The sequence below is a fragment of the Budorcas taxicolor genome, chromosome 11, assembly GCF_023091745.1.
Source record: "Budorcas taxicolor isolate Tak-1 chromosome 11, Takin1.1, whole genome shotgun sequence".
Taxonomy (NCBI): domain Eukaryota; kingdom Metazoa; phylum Chordata; class Mammalia; order Artiodactyla; family Bovidae; genus Budorcas; species Budorcas taxicolor.
The window spans coordinates 61,583,290-61,609,356 of NC_068920.1; the positions used below are offsets into that span (position 1 = coordinate 61,583,290).

Consider the following 26,067-nt stretch of genomic DNA (forward strand, 5'->3'; position numbering starts at 1 on the left):
TTGCATCCAGAGATCTCACAGCAAGGTAGAGGCTCACCACGTGGGCACAGCACGGGGAGGAGCCCGGCCACCTCGCCTGTGGGCTGCACAGGTCCACACTTGTCCACAGCACCCCCCCCCCCCAAGTCCAGTGGGATCTTTTTTTTTTAATGTGAACCATTTTTAAAGTCTTTATTGAATTTGTGACAACATTGCTTCTGTTTTTTGTTTTGGTTTCTCGTCGAGAGGCATGTGGATCTGAGCTCCCCCACCAAGGATTAAACCCACACCCCCTGCACGGGAAGGTGAAGTCTTAACCCTCTGCACCACCAGAGAAGTCCTCCAGTTTGGTCTTTTAAGCATCCTTCCGCATTCATTTTGGCCCAACAACTTTGCTAATGTTCTCCTGGATATAAAGATGAACTGATGGAAGGGATAACTAGTGCGATAGGTTCCTTTGTGAGTGAAGTTAACCGTCCGTCGTTTAGGTGTGAGGCATGCTTCCTGGACACTGTGGGGGCTTCTGTGCTGGTGCAGAAGAGACAGACACATATACAGCGCCAGTATCCTCTGTGTGTGGAGCTCTGACCGTGTGCTGGGTACCGAGGCAGCCGCTAGGTGCGTCTTCTCATTGAATCCTTAGAGTCACTCCGCGCAGTGGGTGCTGTTGGCAGCTACGACGTAGGCAGAGGGTAATGGTTGTGGGGCTCCTGGTACTGTGGAACCATAGAGAAGCAGGCTTTATAGAAGAGAAACTGATCTTGTAGGATGTGTGGGATTTTATAGGCAAGGAAGAGGGATGTTGTGGTCCAGGGAGAGTGAAAGGAAAGGAAAATTCCCGAGGCCTGCCTCAGGGAAGCTGGGCACGTGTGTGTGGAGGTTATAATTTTAGTCCTGTCTGCAAAGGACAGTGATTAATATAAATATCTCATCAGGAACTTGCCTGGTGGTCCAGTGGTTAGAATTCCAAGCTTCCACTGCAAGGGGCACAGGTTTGACCCCTGGTTGGGGGGTCTAAGATCCCGTGTGCCATGCAGTATCCCCCCTCCCCTCCAAAAATCTTACCGCATATCACACTGTGTTTGTAGCACCTCCGAAGACCTCGGGACAGTGTTTGTTTTGCATTAGCTTCTCTAAGGAAAGAGTAAGTGAAGGTAAAGGTAGTTTTTTTTAGCGCAAAAATTACATTTTATAATTTCAAACCTTTTGTATAGATGAGTCCAATCCATCTGCTTTTTGTTTCCTTGAAAAGACCTTGAGGACTTCGCTGATGGTCCAGTGGTTGAGATTTGGCCTTGTATTGCGGGGGCTGTGGGTTCAATCCCTGGTCAGGGAGCTAGGACCCCACAGGTCTGGAAACCAGAGAAGCAAAACATAAAACATAAGCTATATTGTAACAAATTCAATAAAGACTTTAAAAGTGCTCTACATTTTTTAAAGATCTTAAAAGAAAAAAGACCTTGATTATGGTGCAGATGATAGAGCTGAACTGTCCTGCCATTTTAAAGAAGTTTATTTTATTGAAGTGCAGTTGATTTACAGTGTGTACCAGTTACTGCTGTACAGCAAAGCAACGAGGCTACACACGTACATGCAGTCTTTCTCACACTCTTTCCCGTTATGCTTTATCACAGGGTAGTGACTCGGGCGCCCTGCCCGACAGCAGGACCTCGGTGTTGCTCCCCGCTCCGTTCTCCTTGTTTCTTAGTAACCTCCGTTTTCTGCGTTGTTTCAGGTTACTGGCATCTTGCCCTGCCTGCTTGATGGCGACTGTTTCATCAGATCCAATTCTTCCTCTCCAGATCTTGGAATATTATTTGAACTTGGAATTTCTTATATTCGCAATGTATGTCAGTTGAAAGATAAAGCTTTCTGATTATCAGTCAAAAGGAAAGTTTTTTTCTAAATGTCTGTTCTTAGTAACAATAATTGAGACTTTTCTGTGTAATAGAATATTAACCTCTTGAGGAATGGGGATGGCAGTGATTCTAATTTTATTTTTATGATGCTGCTTTTTCAGCAGCGTTTAAAGCAAGTCTTTTTCTTTGTATTTTTAGTTGGAGTGAACTCCAGTGCTTTGTAAGAATGAAGATTTGAAAAAGATGGGACTTTACAGGAAGTGATAGATGCTCAGTGGCTTTCCAGCACAGAGCTGTACCTCTGTCCTTGAGGGTCACAGTGCCCTTAACCTTGTAAATGGGGGTTCTAATGAAAGGACCTGGCAGAGAGGTCATTTTTTCAAAGGAACATCAGAAACTTGGATTAACTTACATCATATAAACTCTTGAATCAGTGGATGTGGGTCTGTGGTAACATGTTTCCATATTTTAATAATAGCTTCACAGGTGTGGTATGTGTGCTTGGCTTCATGGCAACCCAGAGAGCCGGCTGTTAAATTCCATTAATGGTGTTACGCTGTCCTTTCATTTCTTTTTTAAAAACTTACTCACTCATTGTTTATTTCTGGCTGCGCTGGGTCTCCGGTGCTGCGGGCGGGCTTCCTGTAGTTGTGGCGGGCGGGGCTGCGTCTCTCACTGGGCAGCTCCTCTTGTTGCGGAGCACGGGCTCAGTAGCTGCAGCGCGTGGGCTCAGCGGTGGGGGCGCACGGGCTCAGTTTCTCCGTGGCATATGGAATCTTCCCGGAGCAGGGATCAAACCCATGTCCCCCGCGTTGGCAGACGGGTTCTCGCTGCGCCACCAGGGAGGTCCTGCCCTTGCATTGCTTTAAGGCACTTTCATCCGTGAGTGCTGCTGTGTAGGACAGGAGCGAGGAGCAGGACCCCCAGGTGAATGCACTGACCTCTGACGATTGACGGGGGCAGGGGGTGAAGTTCTGAGCAGGGAGCCCCTTCAATGACTTCATTGACTCATTCCATTTCTCACTGAGGCCCAAAGCCCCCTGCTCGCACGTAGCATTGATGTGATCTGGGATCATTTCCCAGCATATTTGTATCACTCAAGAAACAACAGCAGCAGTCGTCCTAGCGCCAGGCTTAGGGTTTTTCAGGAGCGACTTAACAAGGTAAGATCTTCACCTGACACCCTGCCTTTACCATCTGCCCTGCAAGTCCAGCGGGCCTCCCTGGCTTTCCCTTTGTTTTCTTGTGAAGAACTTTTTAGTTCTAAAGGCAAATACTAGTTTTATTCCTTTTAGGAGAACTTGGTATGTGCTTATAGGTTTGACTGATTCAGACATGAAGGTTCATACCCAGTTTTATTTTCTAGTCCACTGGTGAAAGAGGAGAGTTGAGCTGTGGCTGGGTGTTTCTGAAACTTTTTGACGCCACTGGAATTCCTATGCCAGCAAAGTAAGTTGGGTTTACATATTCCCTCCAAGTGGATAATTTTGTGGAAATTCATTTTTCAGAATCTAGACAACTCAGGTTTCCAGAGGTTTCACATTTCAGTAGCTTGAGGGGAGAGGGCTTCTTAATGTTGATTTTAATGTTTTTGGGGGGCCTCCCTGGTGGCTCAAGTGGTAAAGAATCTGCCTGCAATGCAGGAGACCCAGGTTCAATCCCTGGGTCGGGAAGATCCCCTGGAGGAGGGCACGGCTACCCATACCAGTATTCTTGCCTGGGAAATCTCCTGGACAGAGGAGCCTGGCAGGCTACAGTCCACGGTCTTGCAAAAGAGTCAGACATGACTGAGCAACTAACACTTTCACCTTAATATGAAAACAGCACACATGATCTCATCCTAGGAGGGGGAGAATGACGCACATAGCAAAGGTACTTTAAGGATGTTTGCCCCAGTCGTCTGCCGAGAATGCTTCTTCAGCAGTTCCCTGTGGTATTAGCACACTTCACGGTGCCAGGATGGAGCCTGTGTGTACACACACTCAGTCCACCTCAGTCCTGTCCAACTCTGCGACCCCGTGGGCGGTGGCCCACCAGGCTCCTCTGTCCATGGGCTTCTCCAGGCAGGAACATGGAGTGGGTTACCATGCCCTCCTCCAGGGCCTCTTCCTGACTGAGGGTTTGAACCCAAGTCTCCTTCATTGCAGATGAATTCTTTACTGCTGAGCCACCAGGGAAGCCCCAAATAGAGCCTAATTCTCACTAAAGAGTGGGAAAGCTAGGTGAAGGGTCCCCAGGTCTCCGTGACTCCACCTTTCTTCTATAGGTGGTAAGTGGAAATTGTAGCAGCAGCCACTGTAAACAAATTTAAAATTTAAGACCAAAAGCAAATGTTTGTAATGTATTTGCAATATATCCAGTATTTAACAGTCACAAGATTATTATCTTTAATATAAGAAGAGCTCTGAAAAACTAAGAAGAAGAGAATCCAAATTTGAAAGTGGGTGCACACACACAAGTCTTAAGTCTAGGATATAAACAAGAAACTCACAGAAGGGATGCAGATGGGCAGTCAGTAGGATGGTGATGGAGACCCTAGATTTGGAATGACAGAATTCAGGGCCATAGCCTGGACTCTGTCCATGTAACTGTCAACGGGTGCTTTAATGTCTCCAAGCTTCAATATCCCCCAGTTTTAAAATGGGATTATAATAGTTCCTATCCCAGAGGTTTAATTCAGATAATGCTGCCCCCTTCCTCCTCTACTGACCCCACAGGGGTGGGCGTGACCTTACCACAGAACAGAGGTAAAAGTCCTCCTGATGGCACTCTGGTGGGAGGGGGCGGGCACCTATCACCCCTCACCCCCTAACCCAATACTGCCTGTAGATGCAGAAGCAGGCTTCCTGTGGGCTTTTTGTTTTTCTGTTTTTAATAATGTTCAGGGTTTTTAGTTGTGCTTACTGGGAGGGAAAAGTGCATCTATCCAATCTTTCTTAAAGTCTTAAACTATTTTTTAAAATGAGATGGAGGCCTGGGTATTGATGCAGAAACATCTCCAGTGTGTGTTATTAGCTGAAACCGGCAAGGTGTGGAACCACGTGTGTGCTGATGCCCCTTCTTTTCACGGAGCGCTGTGCTTGTGTGCCTGTGGAAACTGTTCCTGGAGGTTGTCTCTGGGGACAGAATTGGGGAGGCAGTGCCACAGGGTTAGAGGCAACTTTAGAAGGAAATGTGTGTCAGTTTGAGATTTATTGTGTGTATGAATTTGTTTTAAAATAATTTGTACAGAAAAAGATAGGACAAGGGGCTTACCGAGCTAGGCGGGAAAGGACAGGGAGGGAGTTTTCGGGGTTTTATTGATTGTTTCTATGTCATTTGAAGTTTTTACAACAATCTACATGTTACTTTTGCATTTTAAAAGTAGTATAAATTCATAACAGCTTGATTTCCAATGATGATTCAAAACTTTTGAAAAAGACATTTAAATGGCACAAGTCATTAAAGTCTCAAAATGACATCAGTTAATCTTTCTCACTTTAATGTGGAAAATGTATTTTCTATAGTTCATAGTTAAGAAGGAGACTCAGTTTACTGCGAGGATAACCCTAGGGAAGGATACCAGCTTCCGTCCTCATTTACCAATGAATGAGGCGTAAATAAAATGTCTGTGGGTGTGCTTGTGCTGAAATGATGCTCCCCCGCCGCCTCCACTGTGGCAGCGCCGCATGCACACTGCGTGCTTTTCTTTTGTAGGACTTACAAGCTCTTCTTGAACGGAGGCACCCCCTATGAAAAAGGCGTTGAAGTGGACCCTTCAGTATCCAGAAGAGGTACCACTTTCTTTCTGTTGCTTTCTTCCCTTTCCTTAAAGATTAAACAAGCAGACGATGCATCAGAGAAGACAGCTACAGTCTAAAAAGCCTAACGCTTTTCACCTGAATTCACATTTTTAAACGTATGTCATTTGATATGAAAATCTCAATCTTTCTATTTCCTCGGTGGCACGTGTGAGACTTTAACATGGGAGATTAGGAAGCATAAGGACCCTGTATTGGTTCCTTTTCATTGAGCACACGGCCTCAGAACTGACGGAACAGGCCAGTTCAGTGATTTCCTATTGCTCGGTCACTGGGATACATGCCAGGCTGCCTTCTAAAAGCACTGAGCATCTCTCGATGTGTCCATTGACCAGGCAATGTGCTAGATAATGGGAACATGGAGAGTCAGGCAAACATTTATGGTACTTGCCTCTCGGATCTCAGAGCCTGGCAGATCTGAAACTCCCCTCTGGCTCCTCAGACAGCCATCTCCTTGTTTCATGATTTAGGACACACAGCAATGCCAGCCCCAGCATCTTGGAACAGGAAGATCCTGGGGTCTGGGATACAGTTAGTTCCGCTTGAAATCAGAGATGCTTTTCAGACTCCCCTCTCCTCTGTAATCTGGCAGAATGATGCTAAGAATCTGCTGTCGTGGCAGCTCCAGGGGTTGGCCAGTTGGGAACCTTCTGAGGGTCTTTGAAAATGAAAGTGAAAGTGGCTCAGTTATTTCCCACTCTTTGCAACCCCATGGGCTATGCAGTCCATGGAATTCTCTAGGCCAGAATACTGGAGAGGGTAGGTGTTCCCTTCTCCAGGGGATCTTCCCAACCCAGGGATCAAACCCAGGTCTCCCACATTGCGGGCAGATTCTTTACCAGCTGAGCCACAAGGGAAGCCCAAGAATACTGGAATGGGTAGCCTACCTCTTCTCCAGGGGATCTTCCTGACCCAGGAATCGAACTGGGGTCTCCTGCATTGCAGGCAGATTCTTTACCAGCTGAGCTATCAGGTAAGACCTCTGAAGGTCTTTAGGGCATATCGTACTTCATTAGTTCATTTAGGGTGTATGGGCAGCTGCTGCCTTTCATACAATTCAGTGCTCCTGGTGCTGAAAAAACTTTGTCTTATTTTTATTATAAAATTTTATGTAAAATACTGTTTTATCACATTCACTGCCTAAGCACTAAGTTTTGATATCTATTTTTTCTTTTTTAAAAGCACATGGTAGTGTTTTCCATCAGTTGATGACAATGAGGAGGCAGCCTCAACTTCTAGTCAAACTGAGATCTTTGAACAGAAGATCACGGAACACGCTAAGGTTAGTACCCGCTGTTACCTGTCTGGCGAACTTGGGCTCATTCAGCATTTATGGACCTTCTCTGCTTCCAGCTTCTCTTCCTGCTCAGTCACCATTTGTTAGTTTTTTGTTTTTTTTTTTTTCCTCACTGATTCTTCAGCCAAGGATCAGTAGGGAAATGGAATAATAATACATTTCAGATTAACTTACTCTTCAGTTTACCAGTTAGTACAAATGGTAGACGTGGTCCAAAGTAGTATAGAAGCTTTTGACTAAGCAGGGCTTATCATCCATGATCCTTCCCTTAGGGAACTTTGGGGAACTTTTTTAAAAAAATCATCATGAATTTTTTTTCTTTGGCCACACCACATGGCTCGTGGGATCATAGTTCCCAGACCCGGGATTGAACTCGTGGCCTCAGCAGTGAGAGCTCAGAGTCCTAACGACTGGACTGCCAGGAAATTCCCTGGGGAACTTTTTTAAATGTCAGGTTTATTGAGGTATAATTTACATGCAAGTAAAATTTACCCCTTTTACTTTAAGTTCTTTGAGTCGTGACAAGTGTATACAGTCATGTAGCTAGCAGACAACCAAGATAAAGACTGCTTCTGTCACTCTGAAGAGTGAACTCACGCCCCTTTGTAATCAGATCTCTGGCTCTGGTCTCAGGCAACAGGTGACCAGTTTTCTTCTCCCAGTTCTACCGTTTCCGGAACGGTCTGCTAATGGCGTCACACAAGGTACAGCCTTTCGAGTCTGGCTTCCTCATTTAGCATAGCATAACGGAGATGCATCCGTGCAGTTGCGTGTGTTAGCGTGTGCCTGCGTGCTCAGTCGCCAAGTCGTGTCTGACTCAGGTGACCCCATGGACTGTAGCCCACCAGGCTCCTCTGTCCATGGGGTTTTCCAGGCGAGAATACTGGAGTGGGTTGCCATTGCCTTCTCCAGGGGATCTTGGAGATCCCCTGGGATCAAACCTAGTCTCCTGCGTCTCCTGCATTGACAGGAGGACTCTTTACCACTGAGCCGCCTGGGAAGCCCCATGTGTTAGTGGTTTGTTCCTTTTTGTTCTAACTAGTATTCCATTTGGTGGATATACACAATGTGTTTATTTATTCACCAGTTCAGAGACATTTGGGTTGTTTCTAGGTTTGGGCAATCATGAACAAAGCTACTCTAAATATTTGCATAAGAGTTTTTTTTGTGTGTGTGGACTTATATCTTCCTTTCTTGTGAGATTACTGGATCATCTGGCCTTTGCTTAACTTTATGAGAAATTGCCAAACTGTTTTCCAATATGACCAGGCTATTCTATACTCTCTCCAGCAACATATGAGAGTTCCAATTACTCCAATATTCTTGACAGCATTTGGTATGATTGTTTTTTTTCTGTTTTGCCCATTTTAATGAGTGATCAGTGGTATCTCATGGTGGTTCTAGTTTGCATCTTTTTTAGGGAGTTTTTACATGGGTAGCATGCCAGGTCTATCCATGTCTAACCCAGGAGTCTCCTGGACAAGCCATTTACCGCCTTTCTCAGGGTCTCAAGGTCTGTGTCTTTTAAATGGACATAATGACATCAAGCCCATCAAGCTCTAATGGGGCTTAAGGAAATGAAAACATATAAAGCGTTTGCCTGGTATTTACGGTGCGTGCCTCACAGTAAGACACAGTAAGTATCACAATGATTGTTACTCTCATTATCATATGGGCACATGTGCACTCAGCAGATAAGTCATGTCCATCTCTTTGTGACCCTGTGAACTGTATAGCCCGCCAGGCTCCTCTTGGGATTTCCCAAGCAAGAATGCTGGAGTGGGTTGCCACTGCCTTCTCCAGGGGATCTTCCTGACCCAGGGATCGAACCTGGGTCTGCTACATCAACTGTGCGAGCCACCAGGGAAGCCCTGGTTTTGTCATATGTGTAAATAAATGTAAATATCATGTTTGCAGATAAATGTAAATACAATAGCAGATAGCAGCGCCGTCATGAGGATGCGCTGCGTAGCTGGTAAGATCAGAGAAATTCACATCGGGCTTTGAAGTTTGGAAGGAGGTGCCATGTGACGATGTGGGGCTGTGGAGGACACAGGGCACAGGAGGCGGGCGGGAGCGCGTGGCTCGCAAACGGGGGCGGAGGCAGCGGGCAGCCCCGCCGGGATGCTGACTGCTGGGGATGCCCAGGCTCAGGGAGACTTGGAGCTCTCTGTGAGTGGTTGCTTTCCTCGCCTGAGATCATGCTCCCAGTTTAAATATCCCTGGCTCTTATCACTAGTACTGAAATGTGTTTTATAATGATAGTGTTAACAGTTCAATCTTTTAACAACCATTAATTGTGTGCTCATGGGTAGTATTCACTCTTGGCTGCCCCCCACCCTGCCCGCCTCCCCGGGTGTCCATAGAGCCTATAAACTCCCCCTTTCTGGCCAATCTTTTCTTGGACAGTTTTTATTTTTCAAGATAAAAAAAGAAGCAGGAACACCGGAGCGATCTTTGTAAAAGGAAAGCTAGAATCCTGTTCAGCCTCATTCTTCCTACTTCTTCAACCACCTGCTGCTTCTCTGGTTGATAAGCTTTCCAGAGTCTAAAGCACTTCCAAGCATATCTTTCAAGTACAGCTTTTAATAGTGTTTCTTTGGCTTCAGATACTGGCTTGGAGATATGCTTTACAATCTAGATCAATCTGACTGGGTGAGCAGTGGTCAGATCAATGGGCCCATTCTCCCAAAGCCGCTCATGTTCTCCTGTGTACTGGGTTCTCAAAGAAGGGCCCCCAGCCCTCAGCCCCGACCTCAGGAATAGAGGCCCTTGTTGGTTGCAGAACATAGTAGGCATCCAAAAAATGTTCGTGAAGTTATTTCAAGATAGAGGTCTTCCTGCTGGTGTAAAAGCTCTGCCCTGCCACCTGTGGTCCCTGGCCTCCCTTGTCTCATCTCTGTGTGCACGCCACTCTCCTCTCAGAGCCCAGAGAGAGCCCTGAGGACCATCATGAACTGGGCTCCACTTTGAGGATCCAAGGGACACCAAGGGATCAGAGATACCAAGGGAACACTTCATGCAAAGACGGGCTCAGTAAAGGACAGAAATGGTATGGACCTAACTGCAGAAGATATTAAGAAGAGGTGGCAAGAATACACAGAACAACTGTACAAAAAAGATCTTCATGACCCAGATAATCACAATGGTGAGATCACTCACCTAGAGCCAGACATCCTGGAATGTGAAGTCAAATGGGCCTTAGGAAGCATCACTATGAACAAAGCTAGTGGAGGTGATGGAATTCCAGTTGAGCTATTTCAAATCCTAAAAGATGATGCTGGGACGGTGCTGCGTTCAATATGCCAGCAAATTTGGAAAACTCAGCAGTGGCCACAGGACTGAAAAAGGTCAGTTTTCATTCTAATCCCAAAGAAAGGCAATGCCAAAGAATGCTCGAATTACCACACAATTGCACTCATCTCACATGCTAGTAAAGTAATGCTTAAAATTCTCCAAGCCAGGCTTCAGCAATACATGAACTGTGAACTTCCTGATGTTCAAGCTGGTTTTAGAAAAGGCAGAGAAACCAGAGATCAAATTGCCAACATCTGCTGGATCATGGAAAAAGCAAGAGAGTTCCAGAAAAACATCTATTTCTGCTTTATTGACTATGCCAAAGCCTTTGATTGTGTGGATCACAATAAACTGTGGAAAGTCCTAAAAGAGATGGGAATACCAGACCACCTGACCTGCCTCTTGAGAACACTATATGCAGGTCAGGAAGCAACAGTTAGAACTGGACATGGAACAACAGACTGGTTCCAAATAGGAAAAGGAGTACGTCAAGGCTGTATATTGTCACCCTGCTTATTTAACTTATATGCAGAGTACATCATGAGAAACGCTGGGCTGGAAGAAGCACAAGCTGGAATCAAGATTGCCAGGAGAAATATCACTAACCTCAGATATGCAGATGACACCACCCTTATGGCAGAAAGTGAAGAGGAGCTAAAGAGCCTCTTGATGAAAGTGAAAGAGGAGGGTGAAAAAGTTGGCTTAAAGCTCAACATTCAGAAAACGAAGATCATGGCATCCGGTCCCATCACTTCATGGCAAATAGATGGAGAAACAATGGAAACAGTGTCTGCCGGGGTCCAGCCCTGGTGGATCCAGGGTAATTCGAAGGGGAGATGGAATCAGCGTCCTAGGAAAAAACTTATTTAATTACAGATATATAGAGAGATTAGAAACGGATAGTGTAGTAGGAAATATTAGTGGAGAAAAAGAGGCTGAATAACTTGGTTTACGTGGGATACCAGTAAAACTCCAAAACAAGGAATTTGCACCTTCTACGTTGGGCCACCAGCGCCCGTTTGAATATCGGAGGGTGCCCCGCCTTGGGCTCCCTCTCTCATGGATCTTAGAAGCCAGGGCAAGTAAGTAGACGTGGCGAGCACCCACGCTCCAGATGGGAATTCAGCCAGAAGGGGAAAGAAAGAATGACATAGGGGAATCAGTCTTTCCAGAAACTGATCTGATTTCTTTATTTTTTAGGTTTGCTTATATACCCTTTGTTACACATAGAGACAAATGGAAATTTTAAAGTCACAGGGGGGTCAGCAGTCCTGACCTTTATCAAAATCAAGGTGCTTCACATAAATGTATAAAAAAAGGTCTTAGGGGTTTTACATCATCTTCTGGCCATGAGGCCTGCTGATATTTTATGACCTTTTCTTTCTGATAATGGTCAGTTAACCAGAAAAATTATTTTTCCAAGGGTGTTTTTTCTTAAACCAGGTGCCACCCTCTGAAGGTGGCAGATAAAGTTGCATTCCTATAGGGTGAGGGTGTAGTGGGTTACAACTAAGAAAGGAATTTATTTAACCCAAGGTTAACATGATTAATCTTAAAGGTTAATACTTATTTCTCCTATATGCTAGTTATATTCATTATAAGGGCAGGGAATATGGAGATTTAGCAGCAAACACTGGCCCAGTAAATGGAAACCCTTCACCAATGTTCCCCTTAAGATCTGTTTAGTCTTAAGATAGTGATAAAGTTACATTTTTACATAGCAAGGACACAGTGATATATAACAAAGTACAGTGGTCTATAACAAAAGAGAAAACTCATTAACTCAAAAAGTCTAGTATTGCTAACATCAAAACCTACTATATTTCCTTTTCTATATTCCAAATACATTAATATATTCCCAGGTGCCTAAGGATATGGAGGCCTGGCAGCAATCATTGACTCAATAATGAGAAAAGCCCTATGCTAATTAAGATTTTCAAACTACTCCAAATTCTCTGTGCTGTTTATGGTTGAGACGTAGTAAACAATCATGTGCATAGTGGCAGGAATATGGATAATCCTGTCACACAAACTAGTCTGCCAGCAGAGAGGTTTGACCTGAGACACCCTTGTCCCACCCAGGGCAGGGAATATGGAGACTTAGCGGCAATTATTGGCACCACAAATGAAAAACCCTTCACCAATATAATTCCTAATCAACCCACTATACTAATAATTTCTAACTTCCTAAAAGAATCTGCCTTTAGTAAGTCTAAAATATCTCGTGCCTCTCACGGGTGGGAGGCTGTAAACAATCACATGTGGCCGGACGAACCTGTACAGGCAGGCTAGGTAACCTTCAGAGGAGTTCGTAAGTCAAAACACTCTTGTCACGCCCAGGAATTTTTATTGACTGGAGCTGCAAGTTTACTCCTTCTCCGAGAGAACCGGTGGGGAACAGCCCCCCGTAAAGTCAGAGGTGTAGGTGAGAGCATAAAACAGTAAAGTAGGCACTCTGGTTTTTGGGGGGTAGATGCTCGGGAACAGGGGTCTCCTGAGGCTCGATCCCACCTTTGCGTATGCCAAAGCCTCCTTCCTCATGACCTTTGCCATGGGCGGAGTTCCTCACGCTGGCTCCCGGCAAGTGTCAGACTTTACTTTTTTGCACTCCAGAATTACTGCAGATGGTGATTGCAGCCATGAAATTAAAAGATGCTTACTCCTTGGAAAAAAAGTTACGACCAACCTAGACTGTATATTAAAAAGCAGAGACATTACTTTGCCAACAAAGGTCCATCTAGTCAAGGCTGTGATTTTTCCAGTGGTCATGTATGGATGTGAGAGTTGGACTATAAAGAAAGCTGAGCACCGAAAAATTGATGCTTTTGAACTATGGTGTTGGAGAAGACTCTTTTTTTTTTTTTAATTGCATTTCTTTTTTTTTTTTTTTAATTTTAAAATCTTTAATTCTTACATGTGTTCCCAAACATGAACCCCCCTCCCACCTCCCTCCCCATAACATCTCTGTGGGTCATCCCCATGCACCAGCCCCAAGCATGCTGTATCCTGCATCAGACATAGACTGGCGATTCAATTCTTACATGATAGTATACATGATAGAATGCCATTCTCCCAAATCATCCCACCCTCTCCCTCTCCCTCTGAGTCCAAAAGTCCGTTATACACAGCTGTGTCTTTTTTCCTGTCTTGCATACAGGGTCGTCATTGCCATCTTTCTAAATTCCATATATATGTGTTAGTATACTATATTGGTGTTTTTCTTTCTGGCTTACTTCACTCTGTAGAATCGGCTCCAGTTTCATCCATCTCATCAGAACTGAATCAAATGAATTCTTTTTAACAGCTGAGTAATACTCCATTGTGTATATGTACCACAGCTTTCTTATCCATTCATCTGCTGATGGAAGGAGAAGACTCTTGAGAGTCCCTTGGACTGCAAGGAGATCCAACCAGTCCATCCTTAAGGAAATCAGTCCTGAATGTTCATTGGAAGGACTGATGCTGAAGCTTAAATCCAATACTTTGGCCACCTGATGTGAAGAGCTGATTCATTTGAAAAGAGCCTGATTCTGGGAGGGATTGGAGGCAGGAGGAGAAGGGGACAACAGAGGATGAGATGGTTGGATGGCATCACTGGCTCAATGGACATGCGTTTAAGTGAACTCGGGGAGTTGGTGATGGACAGGGAAGCCTGGCATGCTGTGGTTCAGCATCACAAAGAGTCAGACACGACTAAGCGACTGAACTTACTGACTGACTGACTGACTTGCAGGATCCAGAAATGTGCACTCCTTGTAGTGTCCAGTGTGGGCCTTGGGACCTGTCAGTAGGACTGTGGCCTCAGGCAGTCTGTCCCAGAGACAGGCTGTGGGCACAGAGAAGCCAGAGGCCCGGGCCTTGCTGCAGAGCCATGGGCTATGGTGCAAGGGCTGTGCTGTGGGTTCAAGGTGAGAGGCTGGGTTCAGGTGCGCCCTGGAGGTGGACCTTGAGGTGGGGCTAACCCTGCTCAGTCTCCTCTCCCTGACCTGCCTCTCATAGTGGGTGGAAAAAGAAGGCATTAATGTTACCAGCGGGGCTTCCCAGTGGCTGAGCGGTAAAGAATCCGCCTGCCATGCAGGAGATGCTGGAGATTTGGATTCTGCCCCTGGCTGGGGAAGATGCCCTGGAGGAGGGCATGGCAATCCGCTGCAGTATTCTTGCTTGGAAAATTCCATGAACAGAGGAGCCTGACGGAGTCCATGGGTTTGCAAAGAGTCAAACATGACTGAGCACACACACACACACACACACACACACACACACACACACACAATGCTACCAATAGCCAACCTCCTTCTCTGCTCCAAAAGTCTACCCCACCTCTGTCCCCACTCCCCGGTGCTTAAGAACTCCATCTTTTGAGACTTGCCTGGCAGTCCTGCGGTTGAGACACCACACTTCCGCTGCAGGAGGCACAGGTTTATCTTTGGTCCGGGAACTAGTCCCACATGCTGCAAAAAAAAAAAAAAAAACACCTTCATCTTTGTTTAGTCAGATTTCTCTGCCTGAAACAGAAAGGACAGGGACTCTTTTAGGGTACGCCAAGGGCCATACACCGATGTGGGTAGAGCCAAGGACAGGAAGCCCAGTTATCATCTGCATCAGTGCCCAGGTTCCCCAGTAGCCTCGCGGGCCAGCTTCATCCTGCCCTCTCACCAGCCAGCAGTGTTCCCTGGGTCAGGGGCAGGTGAGCCGACGTGGACCCGTCTTGTTTGTTTGGTTGGGTTTGGCTGCCCGGGTTCTTCATTGCTGCGCACAGGCTTTCTCTTCTCTACTTGCAGTGTCTGGGCTGCTCATTGCTATGGCTTTTCTTGTTGCAGAGCAAGGGCTCTGGGGCGTGGGCTCAGCAGACGTGGTTTCGGGGCTCTAGAGCACAGCCCAGTAGTGGCAGCCAGGCTCAGTTGCCCCGCTGCGCGTGGGATCCTCCCAGAACCCATGTCGCCCGCATTGGCAGGCGGATTCTTCACCACTGAGCCACCGGAGAAGGCCGGGACTCATTTTCTTGACCAGAGAAGCGGCACCGGAATCCTGGGCCTGGATCTCCTTTTGCAGAGGCAGCTGTGATTGTGTACACCCTCAGCTGAGACAAAAGAGGGAGCAAACCGATCCTTGCCTTTCACCAAGACTTGGCTTTCTGATTCTGGAGCTGTTTTTTGATGGGATGTAACTTGATGCGATTTGACCAAATGCATGCTTTTTCTCTCTCTCTCTGCTTTATGCCTTTTAATTTTTTAAATTATTTTTTAATTTTTTTTTTTTTTTTACAGTAAGTCCTTGTCGGTTATCCATTTTAAACACAGCCATGTGTACATGTCAAATCCTAAACCAAAGGCATGTTTTTAAACTCCTGATGAGGGAAAGCCCTAAATTTAGACCCAGGCTCCCAGTGCGTGGGTTCTGAATCCTGAGAAACCCTGGTCTATGGGAGTAGACTATGTGCCTGGGTATAAATTTGCTATAAATTTATTTTCCTTTGCCTGTTTGATGTATCTCATCTTTTTTTTCTCCTTTGCTTCCATTGTATTGTTGCTAAAAATAAAGGAAATAGTAGTGTCATTTGTGTGTGTTAGTTGCTCAGTCGTATCCAACTATTTGCAGCCCCATGGACTGAAGCCTGCCAGGCTCCTCTGTCCATGGAGTTCTCCAGGCAAGAATACTGGAGTGGATTGCCATTCCCTTCTCCAGCAGATCTTCCTGACCCAGGGATCGAACCCAGGTCTCCTGCACTGCAGGCAGATTCTTTACCATCTGAGCCCCCTGGGAAGCACCAGGAAGTTACTTGCCCCGGGGCCTGTTATCATGTTTATTGTACTTCTGCTGGTCTGTGTGTGAGGTCAGAAAGGTATATCTTTTCTTCTTCAGCTTAGAGCTTTCTGGCCATCTTGGGTTTGGGAAAAATCAAAGAATTTCCCTAAAGGAAACTCTGATAAAGAGCCAGCAGCATTGCTTTGTGTCATGGTGAGGTGCCAGAAGGAAAGGAGTGCCCACACAGTGGGCGCTGAAGGCCTCTCCTACAGGCTGGCTGCGGCGCCTGCCAGATGGAGCGGGCTGGTCTGGGAGAGAAGGGGAGGGGAGAATGGAAGGAAGGTTCCACCCCTTCCCCTCGCAGAATTAATGGCTGTTTTTCAGCATGAGACGAGTTTGGGCATGCATCTGAAACACAGCCCGCATGAGCCACAGAGCAGAGGGTGGGAGGTAGGACAAGCCTTGGGAATCACAGCTTGAAAACAAGAAGGCATGTGGTGGCATCGAGGCAGCTGCCATGTTCTTCTGCAGCCAGTCCTGGAAGTCTAGGTCGGGTATATACAAGATCAGAATTTTAGCAGGGTTGGAAAAAGATGACTTCTGACTCTGTGTGCCAAATGTGGTGTATGAATTTAAGTGTGGTAAGAGAATCTATCTTGCATTTTTGAGATTTCTAGAAATGCAAGGGTTACAGAGTGGTCAAGATTTCTTATCTAAATTATGTGAAACTCCCCGTGGGGGTCACATTCATTCTGTTCTCTTCCAACTGGCTGGAAGCCTGGATGTTAGCTGTGTGATTAACTTTCCCTTCTAAAATTCTCATCCTAGAAATTAGAATAAAGGATTAATTTCTCAAAGTAAGATCTGCTCTGTAACGTGAAGTGGTTTTTCTTAGCTCAAAGACGTCTTCCCCTTTGAAGAGAGCACATTGTTTGCCAGGTTTTTGAGATTTCTTCTGTGGTCATTCTTCATGCTTAGTGACAGAGTTCGTGTGTTTCTAAAAATAACACTTAGAAAATGTATGTTTGGAGTGACTCAGGACATCTTCCTGAGTGTCTGCTAAGGTTGCCTCCGGTGCTCAATATCCCCACTGGGTGCCTGGTGTACAGCAGGTGTCTGGCTTTGAGATTGCCCCTTCGGCTGTGTCATGCTTGCAGCACCTTCACTGTCATCTGGGGTCTCTGTGGGCCCCCCAGTTGTGGCCCAGGCTCCAGTAGTTGTGGCACGTGGGCTTAGTTGCTCCTCGGCATGTGGGGTCTTAGTTCCCTGACCAGGCATTGAACCCACATTCCCTACATTGCAAGACAGACTCTCAGTCACTGGACCAGCAGAGAAGCCCCAGGCTCCAGGTTTAATATCCACATAGCTGTGAATTTTCCAGTTTTCCTTCTGCTGTTGATTTCTGCCTTCATTCCATTGAGATCAGAAAAGATACTTTGGAGGCAAAAAAGAAAGCCTACTTTATATAATTTGTCTTTTAAATTGTTAGGACTTATTTTGTGCCCAGCATATGGCTGTCTTGCAGAATGTTCCTTGATCACTTGAGGAAAATGTGTATTCTGCTACTGAGCAGTGTTCTGCGCATGCCTGTCTGTTACAGTCGATCTGCAGCGCGTGCAGGCTCCCTTTCCTTACTGATCTGTCTGGCTGTCCTCCAGGCAGGAGAAGCCTGGCAGGCTGCAGTCCCCAAGGTCTCACAGAGTCCGACACGCCTGCAGCGACATGTCCTGCCCCTTATTGGAGGTGGAGTCCTGAGGTCTCCTCTGTGACTAGGGTCTTTTTCTCTCTTCACTCCTGTCGGTGGTCACGGCATATATCTAGGAGCTCTGATGTTTATTGTGTACGGTTATAATTGCTATGTTTTCTTAATGAATTGGCCCTCTTACCTTCATATAGCATCTTTCATTGTCTCTTGTAACAGCTTTTTGGTTTTAAAGTCTGTTTTGTCTGATATCAGATATCTGGGCAGTGTATCTTCTCTCTTTGTTTACTATTTGCACGGAGTATCTTTAACTATCCTTTTACTTTCAACCTATGAATGTCCTTACATCTAAAGTGGGTCTCTTGTAGATAGAATACAGTTGGATCCTGCTTTTAAAGCAATCTGTTCTGCCAATCTGTGTCTTTGGACTGAGGAGTTTAACCCACTTACATTTAAAGTAATTGCTAATGGGGAAGGACTCAACTGTATTTTGTTATCCATTTTCTGTACACCTTATGTTTTTTCTTTTTGTCCCTCTTTTCGTCCCTTACTGCCATCTTTTGTTTTTAACTGACTTTTTCACAGTGATCCATTTTGATTCCCTTTTCATTACCTTTTGTGTATAGATTTTTTTTTCTTTGTGGTTACTATGAAAATTACTTACAACATCCTAAAGTTCTTACGATCTATTTTAAACTGATGTCAACTTACCTTCAATATTGAAAGTTTTTTGTTCTCGAACACTTACTATGTACCAGGCATTCCCTTAAGCTTTCCACATTTACCTCATTTTAATCTTTTTAGTAACCTGAAATGCAGGCATGACTGTCTGTATTCTATAAATGAAGAAACCAAAACTCAAGGATAAAATTAACTCCAAAGCACATAGCTTGGAAGTAGCTAAGTGAGAACTCAGTCTGATCTGTCACACCCTCCCCTGTTCCACCCAGCACTGCAAAAAGCCTGAACTCATGTTTCCTCTGCATTCATCGCATCGGGTGGGGGTGGCAAGATGGCTTTGTTAAAACTTGCAGCTGACTAGTCCCGTTCTTTCTAATTGAAGACTTTTATTTTTTATTTGACATTTGACATGGATGTATATGCAAACGTGGAACAGAAAGTGTAACTCAAAGTTGTGACTTGAAATATACTATATATTTATATAAATAGTATATATTTTTATATACTATATAAATTAAAAATATACATAGAAATAAAAGATTTTTGAAGTGTAACATGGCCAACTTATAGTTAATGTTATAGTTAATTTATATAACATTAACTTATACTTAACATTAAGGAAATTTTTCTTAACATTCTTTTCAATAATTAAGCCAAACTCAGTACCCTTCATTAGAGTGATGAGTATACATTTAAAAAGCACAGTCAGTTCAGTTCAGTCACGTCCAGTCGCTCAGTCATGTCCGACTCTTTGTGACCCCATGGACTGCAGCACACCCGGCTTCCCTGTCCATCACCAACTCCGAGAGCCTGCTCAAATTCATGTCCATCGACCTGGTGATGCCTCCAACCATCTCATCCTCTGTCTTCCCCTTCTCCTCCTGCCTTCAACCTTTCCCAGCATCAGGGTCTTTTCCGGTGAGTCAGTTCTTTGTGTCAGGTGGCCAAAGCATTGGAGCTTCAGCTTCAGCACCCTAGGTTGGATCATAGGGGACTGTTTAATGAGTACATTAAACAATGTGTTCTTTCTTCTTTAATAGTCTACTACCAGAAACATTAATCGGAAGCATGTGCTGCGTCCATTTGTTGATATTTTATCGCCAGATCCTTGGAGATGTTCTCCTGAAAGACAGGATGAGCCTGAACAGTGCAGGTGAGACGTCTTTGGCGTTCCCCTCCTTGTAACAGTGCCCCATGCCCTGAGTGAACGTGGCCTCTGCCAGCCTGTGTCTTCTGCTTCTGATGGTGACAGCTGGGGTGAAATATTCAGGAGAGCACCAGGGGCCGCCAGTGGCTTCATATGCCGAGTCTTCTGCTCAGCATGTGCCCTGCGTTCAGTGTGTGTTCTGTTCTTTACCATATTCGCTTTTCACATCTTAAATTCTGGAGACTTGAGATCCAGATTTCATATATAATCATATCTTTCCCTTAATGTCTTTAATAATGTTTTTACTGGGTGTTTGGTATACATGTCCTCTTTTTGGGAAGAGAACAAATTACCCCCAGATAACTGGTTTTAATGCAAGAAGTTTAAACATCAGTAAAATTGGTGAGACCAAGTGAGAGGTATTCAAGGGTTCTATATTGCAGCTTTTTCCGTCAGCTTGAAACTCTTCCCCAGTAAAATGTTAAAAAGTAACTTAAAAAAAAAATCAGTGAGTTGTCATACATGATTGAAGTTGGTCAGAGATTGGCACGTGTTGTAAGAACTGCCTCTAAAAACGTTTCGTTTTATTGGATATTCTTTATTGAGTGGGTACTATACACCAGGGCCCTGTCGTGAATGAGACAGGCACTGTCATCCTTATCCTGGTGGAGCCACAAACTTCAAACACAAAACTATGTGAATAATCCTTTTTAACCTTAAATGTTCTGGAGGGAAATACACAATAACAGCGTACACTAGGAAAACCTGAATTAATGTGTGGGATGGAGGAAGGCTTTTCCAAGCAAGGAATATGTAAGACAGGGCCTGAGACAGGAGTGAGACATACAGGGGACATGGGTGGGCTTGGGTCCCTTCTGGCTAGAAGGACCAGCACGTCTGAAGACCCAAGGCAAGAAAGTGCTGAGTGCACTGGAGGAGTTGAGATTGAAAGCAGGCCAGTGTGGCCGGAATAGAGTAAGGAGAGAGAACCCCAGGGTGGCTTAGCACTCGTGGACAAATGAAGCTCGCGCTTAGACACGCGTTCTCTCCCGGAGACACACTACCTGGGTAGGCAAGGAGAAATGGGACTCAGAGAAGCACCAGCATTCCTCAAGGAATAATTGTAACTCTGAAGGAGGCACAGTTTAAGCCTTTTGGTCACCACACGCCTTTGAATTTGTTTCGGTGCCTCTAGAAAGACTTCCTGAATGACATGATGCCTTAAAGAGGATAAGGCTTATTAGGTTTTTTAATAGGTAAGAAGGCTACTCAAAATTGTTGACTTTATTTGGATCTGAGCATCCGAATAAGCCTAATAAGACCTAGAGGAAGGATTTTTCTCAACTGAGAACACAGGATTGTTGAAGCCACTGCCCTGGCCGTTTGTGGCGTGTCCTTCCTGGCATGCGTGTCCTTCCTGGCGTGCGTGTCCTTCCTGGCGTGCGTGTCCTTCCTGGCGTGCGTGTCCTTCCTGGTGTGCGTCTTGGCACACACCCTTATTGATTGTGAAATATCAGTATTCTCCTGCATAGTATGTAGGCACATGGCCATCTCCCGAGTCCTTTCAACATCACCAGCACTGTCTGTTGGCCCCAGGCTGAGGTCCTCCCCAAGCAACGGGGAACTGGAGTCAGGCGTGACCTGCCCACCCTCTGCCACCTTTACCTTGGTGCCTCCTGGTTCCCGCTCAGCCTTCCAAGAGCATGGGTGCCTTGTAATTGGAAGATTCCTCTTACCACACCACACTTCAGGAGGAGAAAGGGAGGTAGGAAAAAAAAACACAGAAAATCAGGATTTTCCAGTCTTACTCTGTTCAGAGCCACCTTACTCCCATCCTGAAGGCTCTATTTGATACCAGACTCATTTCAGAACCCCCGGGATGTGGATGTGGAGACAGGTGGGGATGAGGGGGGGACAGCTTCCAGCCCCCCAAGAGGTTGAAGTGGATAGAGTGTGTAATCAGCAAATCATCTGGCACAGTAATTTCAATCTGAATGAATATTTGTATGTCTATTGCCATAAGTTGCGTTGGATGAAGCTTATATAACATCCTTCCCGTTCTTTTGTATTTCAGATTTAATTAGTAATCCAGTGCTGGCCACCTTCCCCAAGCTCTTGGAGGAGTCAGACATAATGGATGCACTCAGGGTGGGTAGTATGTGTCATGGTGGAGGCCTGCTGGGCCCCAGAAGGTCTTCATTTCATCCTTTCATGGGGCTAGTTGAACTCCGGGTGTTTTATTTCTTTAAAGACACTTATCTGAAACCTTGTGCACAGATTAGAAATATTTACTTGCAAGTGAAAGTGAAAGTGTTAGTCACTCAGCCGTGTCTGACTCTTTGCGACCCCGTGGACTGTAGCCCGCCAGGCTCCTCAGTCCATGGAATTCTCCAGGCAAGAATACTGGAGTGGGTGGCCATTCCCTTCTCCAGGGGATCTTTCTGACCCAGGGATGGAGCCCCTGTCCCCTGCACTGCAGGGGATTCTTTACTGTCTGAGCCCCCAGGGGAGCCTGCCCTTCATTCTGTCTCTCCCTGGCCATTTCCTCACCTCAGCAGATACAGTTGTACAAAAGTGTGGTATTTGGCAGAGTCTTCTGTTTTCATGACTGTCTCACCTTAAAAGCTTAATGATATCTTACTGTTCAAGTGCTACGTTGGTGCAGCTTGTATGGACGTGTTAGTGTTTCACCGATTCTGTTCTTAGTTTTTCATTTTACCTATTTGTTTATTTTTGGCTGGGCGGGGTGCTTGCATGGGCTTTCCTCTAGCCGCAGTGCGCAGGGGCTGTTTTCTGACTGCAGCACCCTCTAAAGCCTCAGCTCCTCGCGGCAGTGGCGGCTCTGCTGCCGAGCACAGGCTCCGGGTGCACGGGTTTCAGTGGCTGCGGCTCCTGGACTGCAGACACAGGCTCAGGAGCTGTGGTGCGCAGGCTCAGTGGGTCCGGGCACATGGGATCCTCACGCAGCAGGGATTGGACCCCTGTCTCCTGCACTCCTGTGTTGGCAGGCGTATTCGTTATCACTGAGCCACCAGGGAAATGTGTTAAGTTAGTTCTGACTTGTAGCTTGTGAAGGATCGCTTGCTGATCCATCCGGCCTACTCCATCTGGTTCTGGGTCCTTAGGACTTGATGCCTCACTAGAGACCCACTTCTTACGTGTGCCGGTCCTATACATCGTTTTTAACCCTGATTTAAGCTTACTTACAGAGATGTGGCAAAGACCTGTGAATACTCAGATTAATCTAGTACTTCTGTTTGCTTTTTAGAGTTCCTGGGCTGAGAAAGAGAGTACGTTAAAAAGATCAGAGAAGGTAACATGACGGTCCGCCCCGAACTTCACAGTTCTGTGCTCTGTATTCACTACACGGCCTAATCACACGTCTTCTTTAGCTGGAGTAGCCATACTCATAATCCCTGTTGACAATCCAACCATGTTATTATGGTTCCAAAGACTCCTTCCAAGAAGGGCACGGGTGATCGATTCTAAGCATTAAAAAAAATACTTGATCAACACAGTTATTTCAGACACACTTTTTTTTTTCCTTTCAGATTTTAGTGTCTTTATCTTCTCCCATGTTCCTTGGGGAGACTTTTTTTTTCTGTTTCTTTTTTATTTTTTAAATTATGAAAGTGTGAGAAGACATTTACAGGAAACTTGGAAATATAGAGCAAAGTTACATACAGTTTCACTGTATATTACAGTTATTTTTTTAAGTAGATAAATTAAGATTTTTAGTTGGTGTTTTCACTATCAAGCTTTCAAAAATTAATAGAATGAATATGCAGGAAAGTAGAAGGATATAATAGACCTGAAAAACACCATGAACCGATTCAGCGTAATTAAGAGGTATACAATTTTCCCCCAACAGTAGGCTACAAATTCTATTCAGCTTCCCATAGACTATAGGAGACACTGGAACATACCCAGAGACATAAAGCAAGTACAAAAATGTGATGGTCTAAAGGTATTGAAATCATACAGACTCTGTTCTCTTATGTTTCTAACTGTGGAATTATATTAGAAATCAATACCAAAAATCTTTGAAAATAACCCACGTATTTTCAAGTGCAATGTGACATTTACCGAGAGAGTCAGACCACTGAGTTTTATTGAATTGAGGGGAAGTTCCTAAGCCAAAATGTTCCAGCTGCCTATCAAATTACTCTCATTAAAAGAGAAAAGATCCCTAGCTCTCAAAGTCCACATCAGGTGCGGAGAAGTAAGGAAAATCGGCATAAGCTGCACCTCACACTGGGAGCGCGCGTGACTGTGCGTCCGTGGCCCAGCGCGTGTCGTTGCCAGACTGACTTGCAGCGATCAGTGTGCAGCGGCTTGACTACTCCAGTCCAAGACTGACAACCCTTTTTGGTAAAGGGCCAGAGAGTAAATATTTTTGGCTTTGCGGGCCACATGCTCTCTGTCTCAAATACCCAGCTCTGCCTTTGTAATGCAAGGCAGCTACAGGCAGTATGGAACACCCGAGTAGGGCTGGTTCTACGAGACTGTTTATAAAAAGAGATGGAGGTGGGCTGCAGGGGGCCCACGGTCCATGGTTTTTGGACTTTTTCCTCAAGGAACATGGGAGAACAAAGAAAGACACTAAAAATTGAAAGGAAAAAAAGGTGTATATATTGTATCCTCATTTGAGCTTCCATTCCACCCAGATTGGCAGCTTTAATGCTGCTCTTGGTCGGTAGTGGACAGGTGCTGGGCCTCGGGCCTGCAGAAGCGGCCTCTCCAGCTCCCCTGGAGGGGTCGTATCTCAGTGCAAACCACCTGCGTCCCTGCAGTGCCCACCTGAGCTGTGGAGCTGGGCTGCCTGCCCTTGGGATGCCACCTGGCTCCTGTTCCAGGGGAGGTGGGGTTGACGACACACCCTTTACTCCTTGGGCTCCTTTTCTGGATTTCAGGCAGGGCCCTTGCTGCCCTTCTCCTGTAATACCCTCAGCTAATTCAGTGCTCCAGCTGGCTTTGCACTGTGTCTTACCTGGAACCGCACCCTTGTCCCCAGAATTAGACTCCAGTGCCCCAGTCTCCTTGATGGAATGTGCGAGATCCTCAGTGGAGCTCGGTGGGCGCCCTGGCTTCAAGGAGTCCCTCTCAGACCCTCAGAGAGAACCTCTCGTGTGTCCCTGAGGTGACTCCTGCTGTGTCCACGTCCTGACTGAACAGCTGGTTCAGAGCCCGTTGCCTGCCAGGCATCCCTGGCACCTCCATCCCACCCCCTCCCTCGACGGCTTCTAGTTTGCAGAAGCCCTGGAATGTAACGCTTGAGAAGTAACGGCCTGGGTCCGCTCGCAGTGACTGCTGTTGCGGGTGTTTTCCCAGGGAGACAGGGAGCTCCTGAAGGCGGCGTTCCTGCTGGTTTACCACGACTGCGTGCTCCCCCTGCTGCACTCTGCGCTCCTGCCCCCGTCTAGATGGGCAGAGGAGGAGACTGAGGCTGCCCGGTGGAAGGGCATCGCTGACTTCCTCAAGCAAAACCAGGAAAAGGAGGGCGCCCTCCAGGTTCTGCTGTCGCCAGAGGGGGTCCATGAAGCTTTCGACATTTCCGAGCAGACCTATGACTTCTTGGGTGAAAGAAGAAAGAACCTAGCCTGACAGCAGTGGCCTTTGACCCTCAGCTCCCCGCTGAACCTGATAGGCCCTCCACGATGCCCTGCATCACGTGGCCAAACCGGAACTAACGGCCCTGTCCCTTTTCTGTACAGGCCACATTCTATAGGAAACATTTATCTGATAATTTGAATATGTGTCAGTACAGTAAAACAAGTTTTTATAAGTAATATTGTTTAAGTTTAAAGAGAATTTTTTTTTTTTTTTTTCAAAAAACAACTGCTACTTTTCTTTTAAAATTGAGTATAGTTGAGTATAGTATATTGAGGATGAGATGGTTAGGCAGCATCACTGACTGAATGGACATGAGTCTGAGCAAACTCTGTGAGACAGTGAAGGACAGGGAAGCCTGGCATGCTGCCATCCGTGGGGTTGTAAAGTGTCAAGCACAACTTAGTGGCAGAACAACACCAACATGGTTGATGTGAAATATGAAAGTTTCAGGTATACAACATAGTGATGAACAATTTTTAAAAATTATGTTCTCTTTAAAGCTTTATAAGATACTGGCTATATTCCCTGTGTTGCACAATATATCCTTGCACTGTTTATTTTATACTTAATAGCTTTATCTCTTAATCTCCTACCCCTATCTTTCCTACCCCTGTTTTCCTCTCCCCGCTGGTAACACGTTTGTTCTCTGTGTCTGTTTCTTTTCTTTAATGGAAGTACAATTGATTTCAATGTTGTGTTAATTTCTTCTGTAGAGCAAAGTGACTCAGTTACACATACGTATATACATTCTCTTTTAATATTCTTTCCCCTTACAGTTTATCATAGGATATTGGATATAGTTCCTTGTGCTATATTGTAGGACCTGTTGTCTATCCATTCTATATGTAATTTGTTGTGATTTACTCACTAAGTCATGTCTGACTTTTTGTGACCCCACGGACTGAAACTCCAGTACTTTGGCCACCTCATGTGAAGAGTTGACTCAT

General features: G+C 45.6%; 1 protein-coding gene across 1 annotated transcript in view; it reads left to right on the forward strand.

Moving 5' to 3' along the window:
• NPHP1 (nephrocystin 1) overlaps positions 1-25,111 on the forward strand; it is a 65,686-nt gene extending 40,575 nt beyond the window's left edge. Inside the window, exons 13-20 of the mRNA XM_052648878.1 lie at positions 1,715-1,825; positions 3,205-3,287; positions 5,535-5,611; positions 6,821-6,920; positions 19,401-19,513; positions 21,582-21,655; positions 22,776-22,820; positions 24,839-25,111. Of these exons, the coding sequence (XP_052504838.1) occupies positions 1,715-1,825; positions 3,205-3,287; positions 5,535-5,611; positions 6,821-6,920; positions 19,401-19,513; positions 21,582-21,655; positions 22,776-22,820; positions 24,839-25,111 (876 nt within the window). The remainder of the gene's footprint in view (positions 1-1,714; positions 1,826-3,204; positions 3,288-5,534; positions 5,612-6,820; positions 6,921-19,400; positions 19,514-21,581; positions 21,656-22,775; positions 22,821-24,838) is intronic.
• Positions 25,112-26,067: the final 956 nt, after the last annotated feature.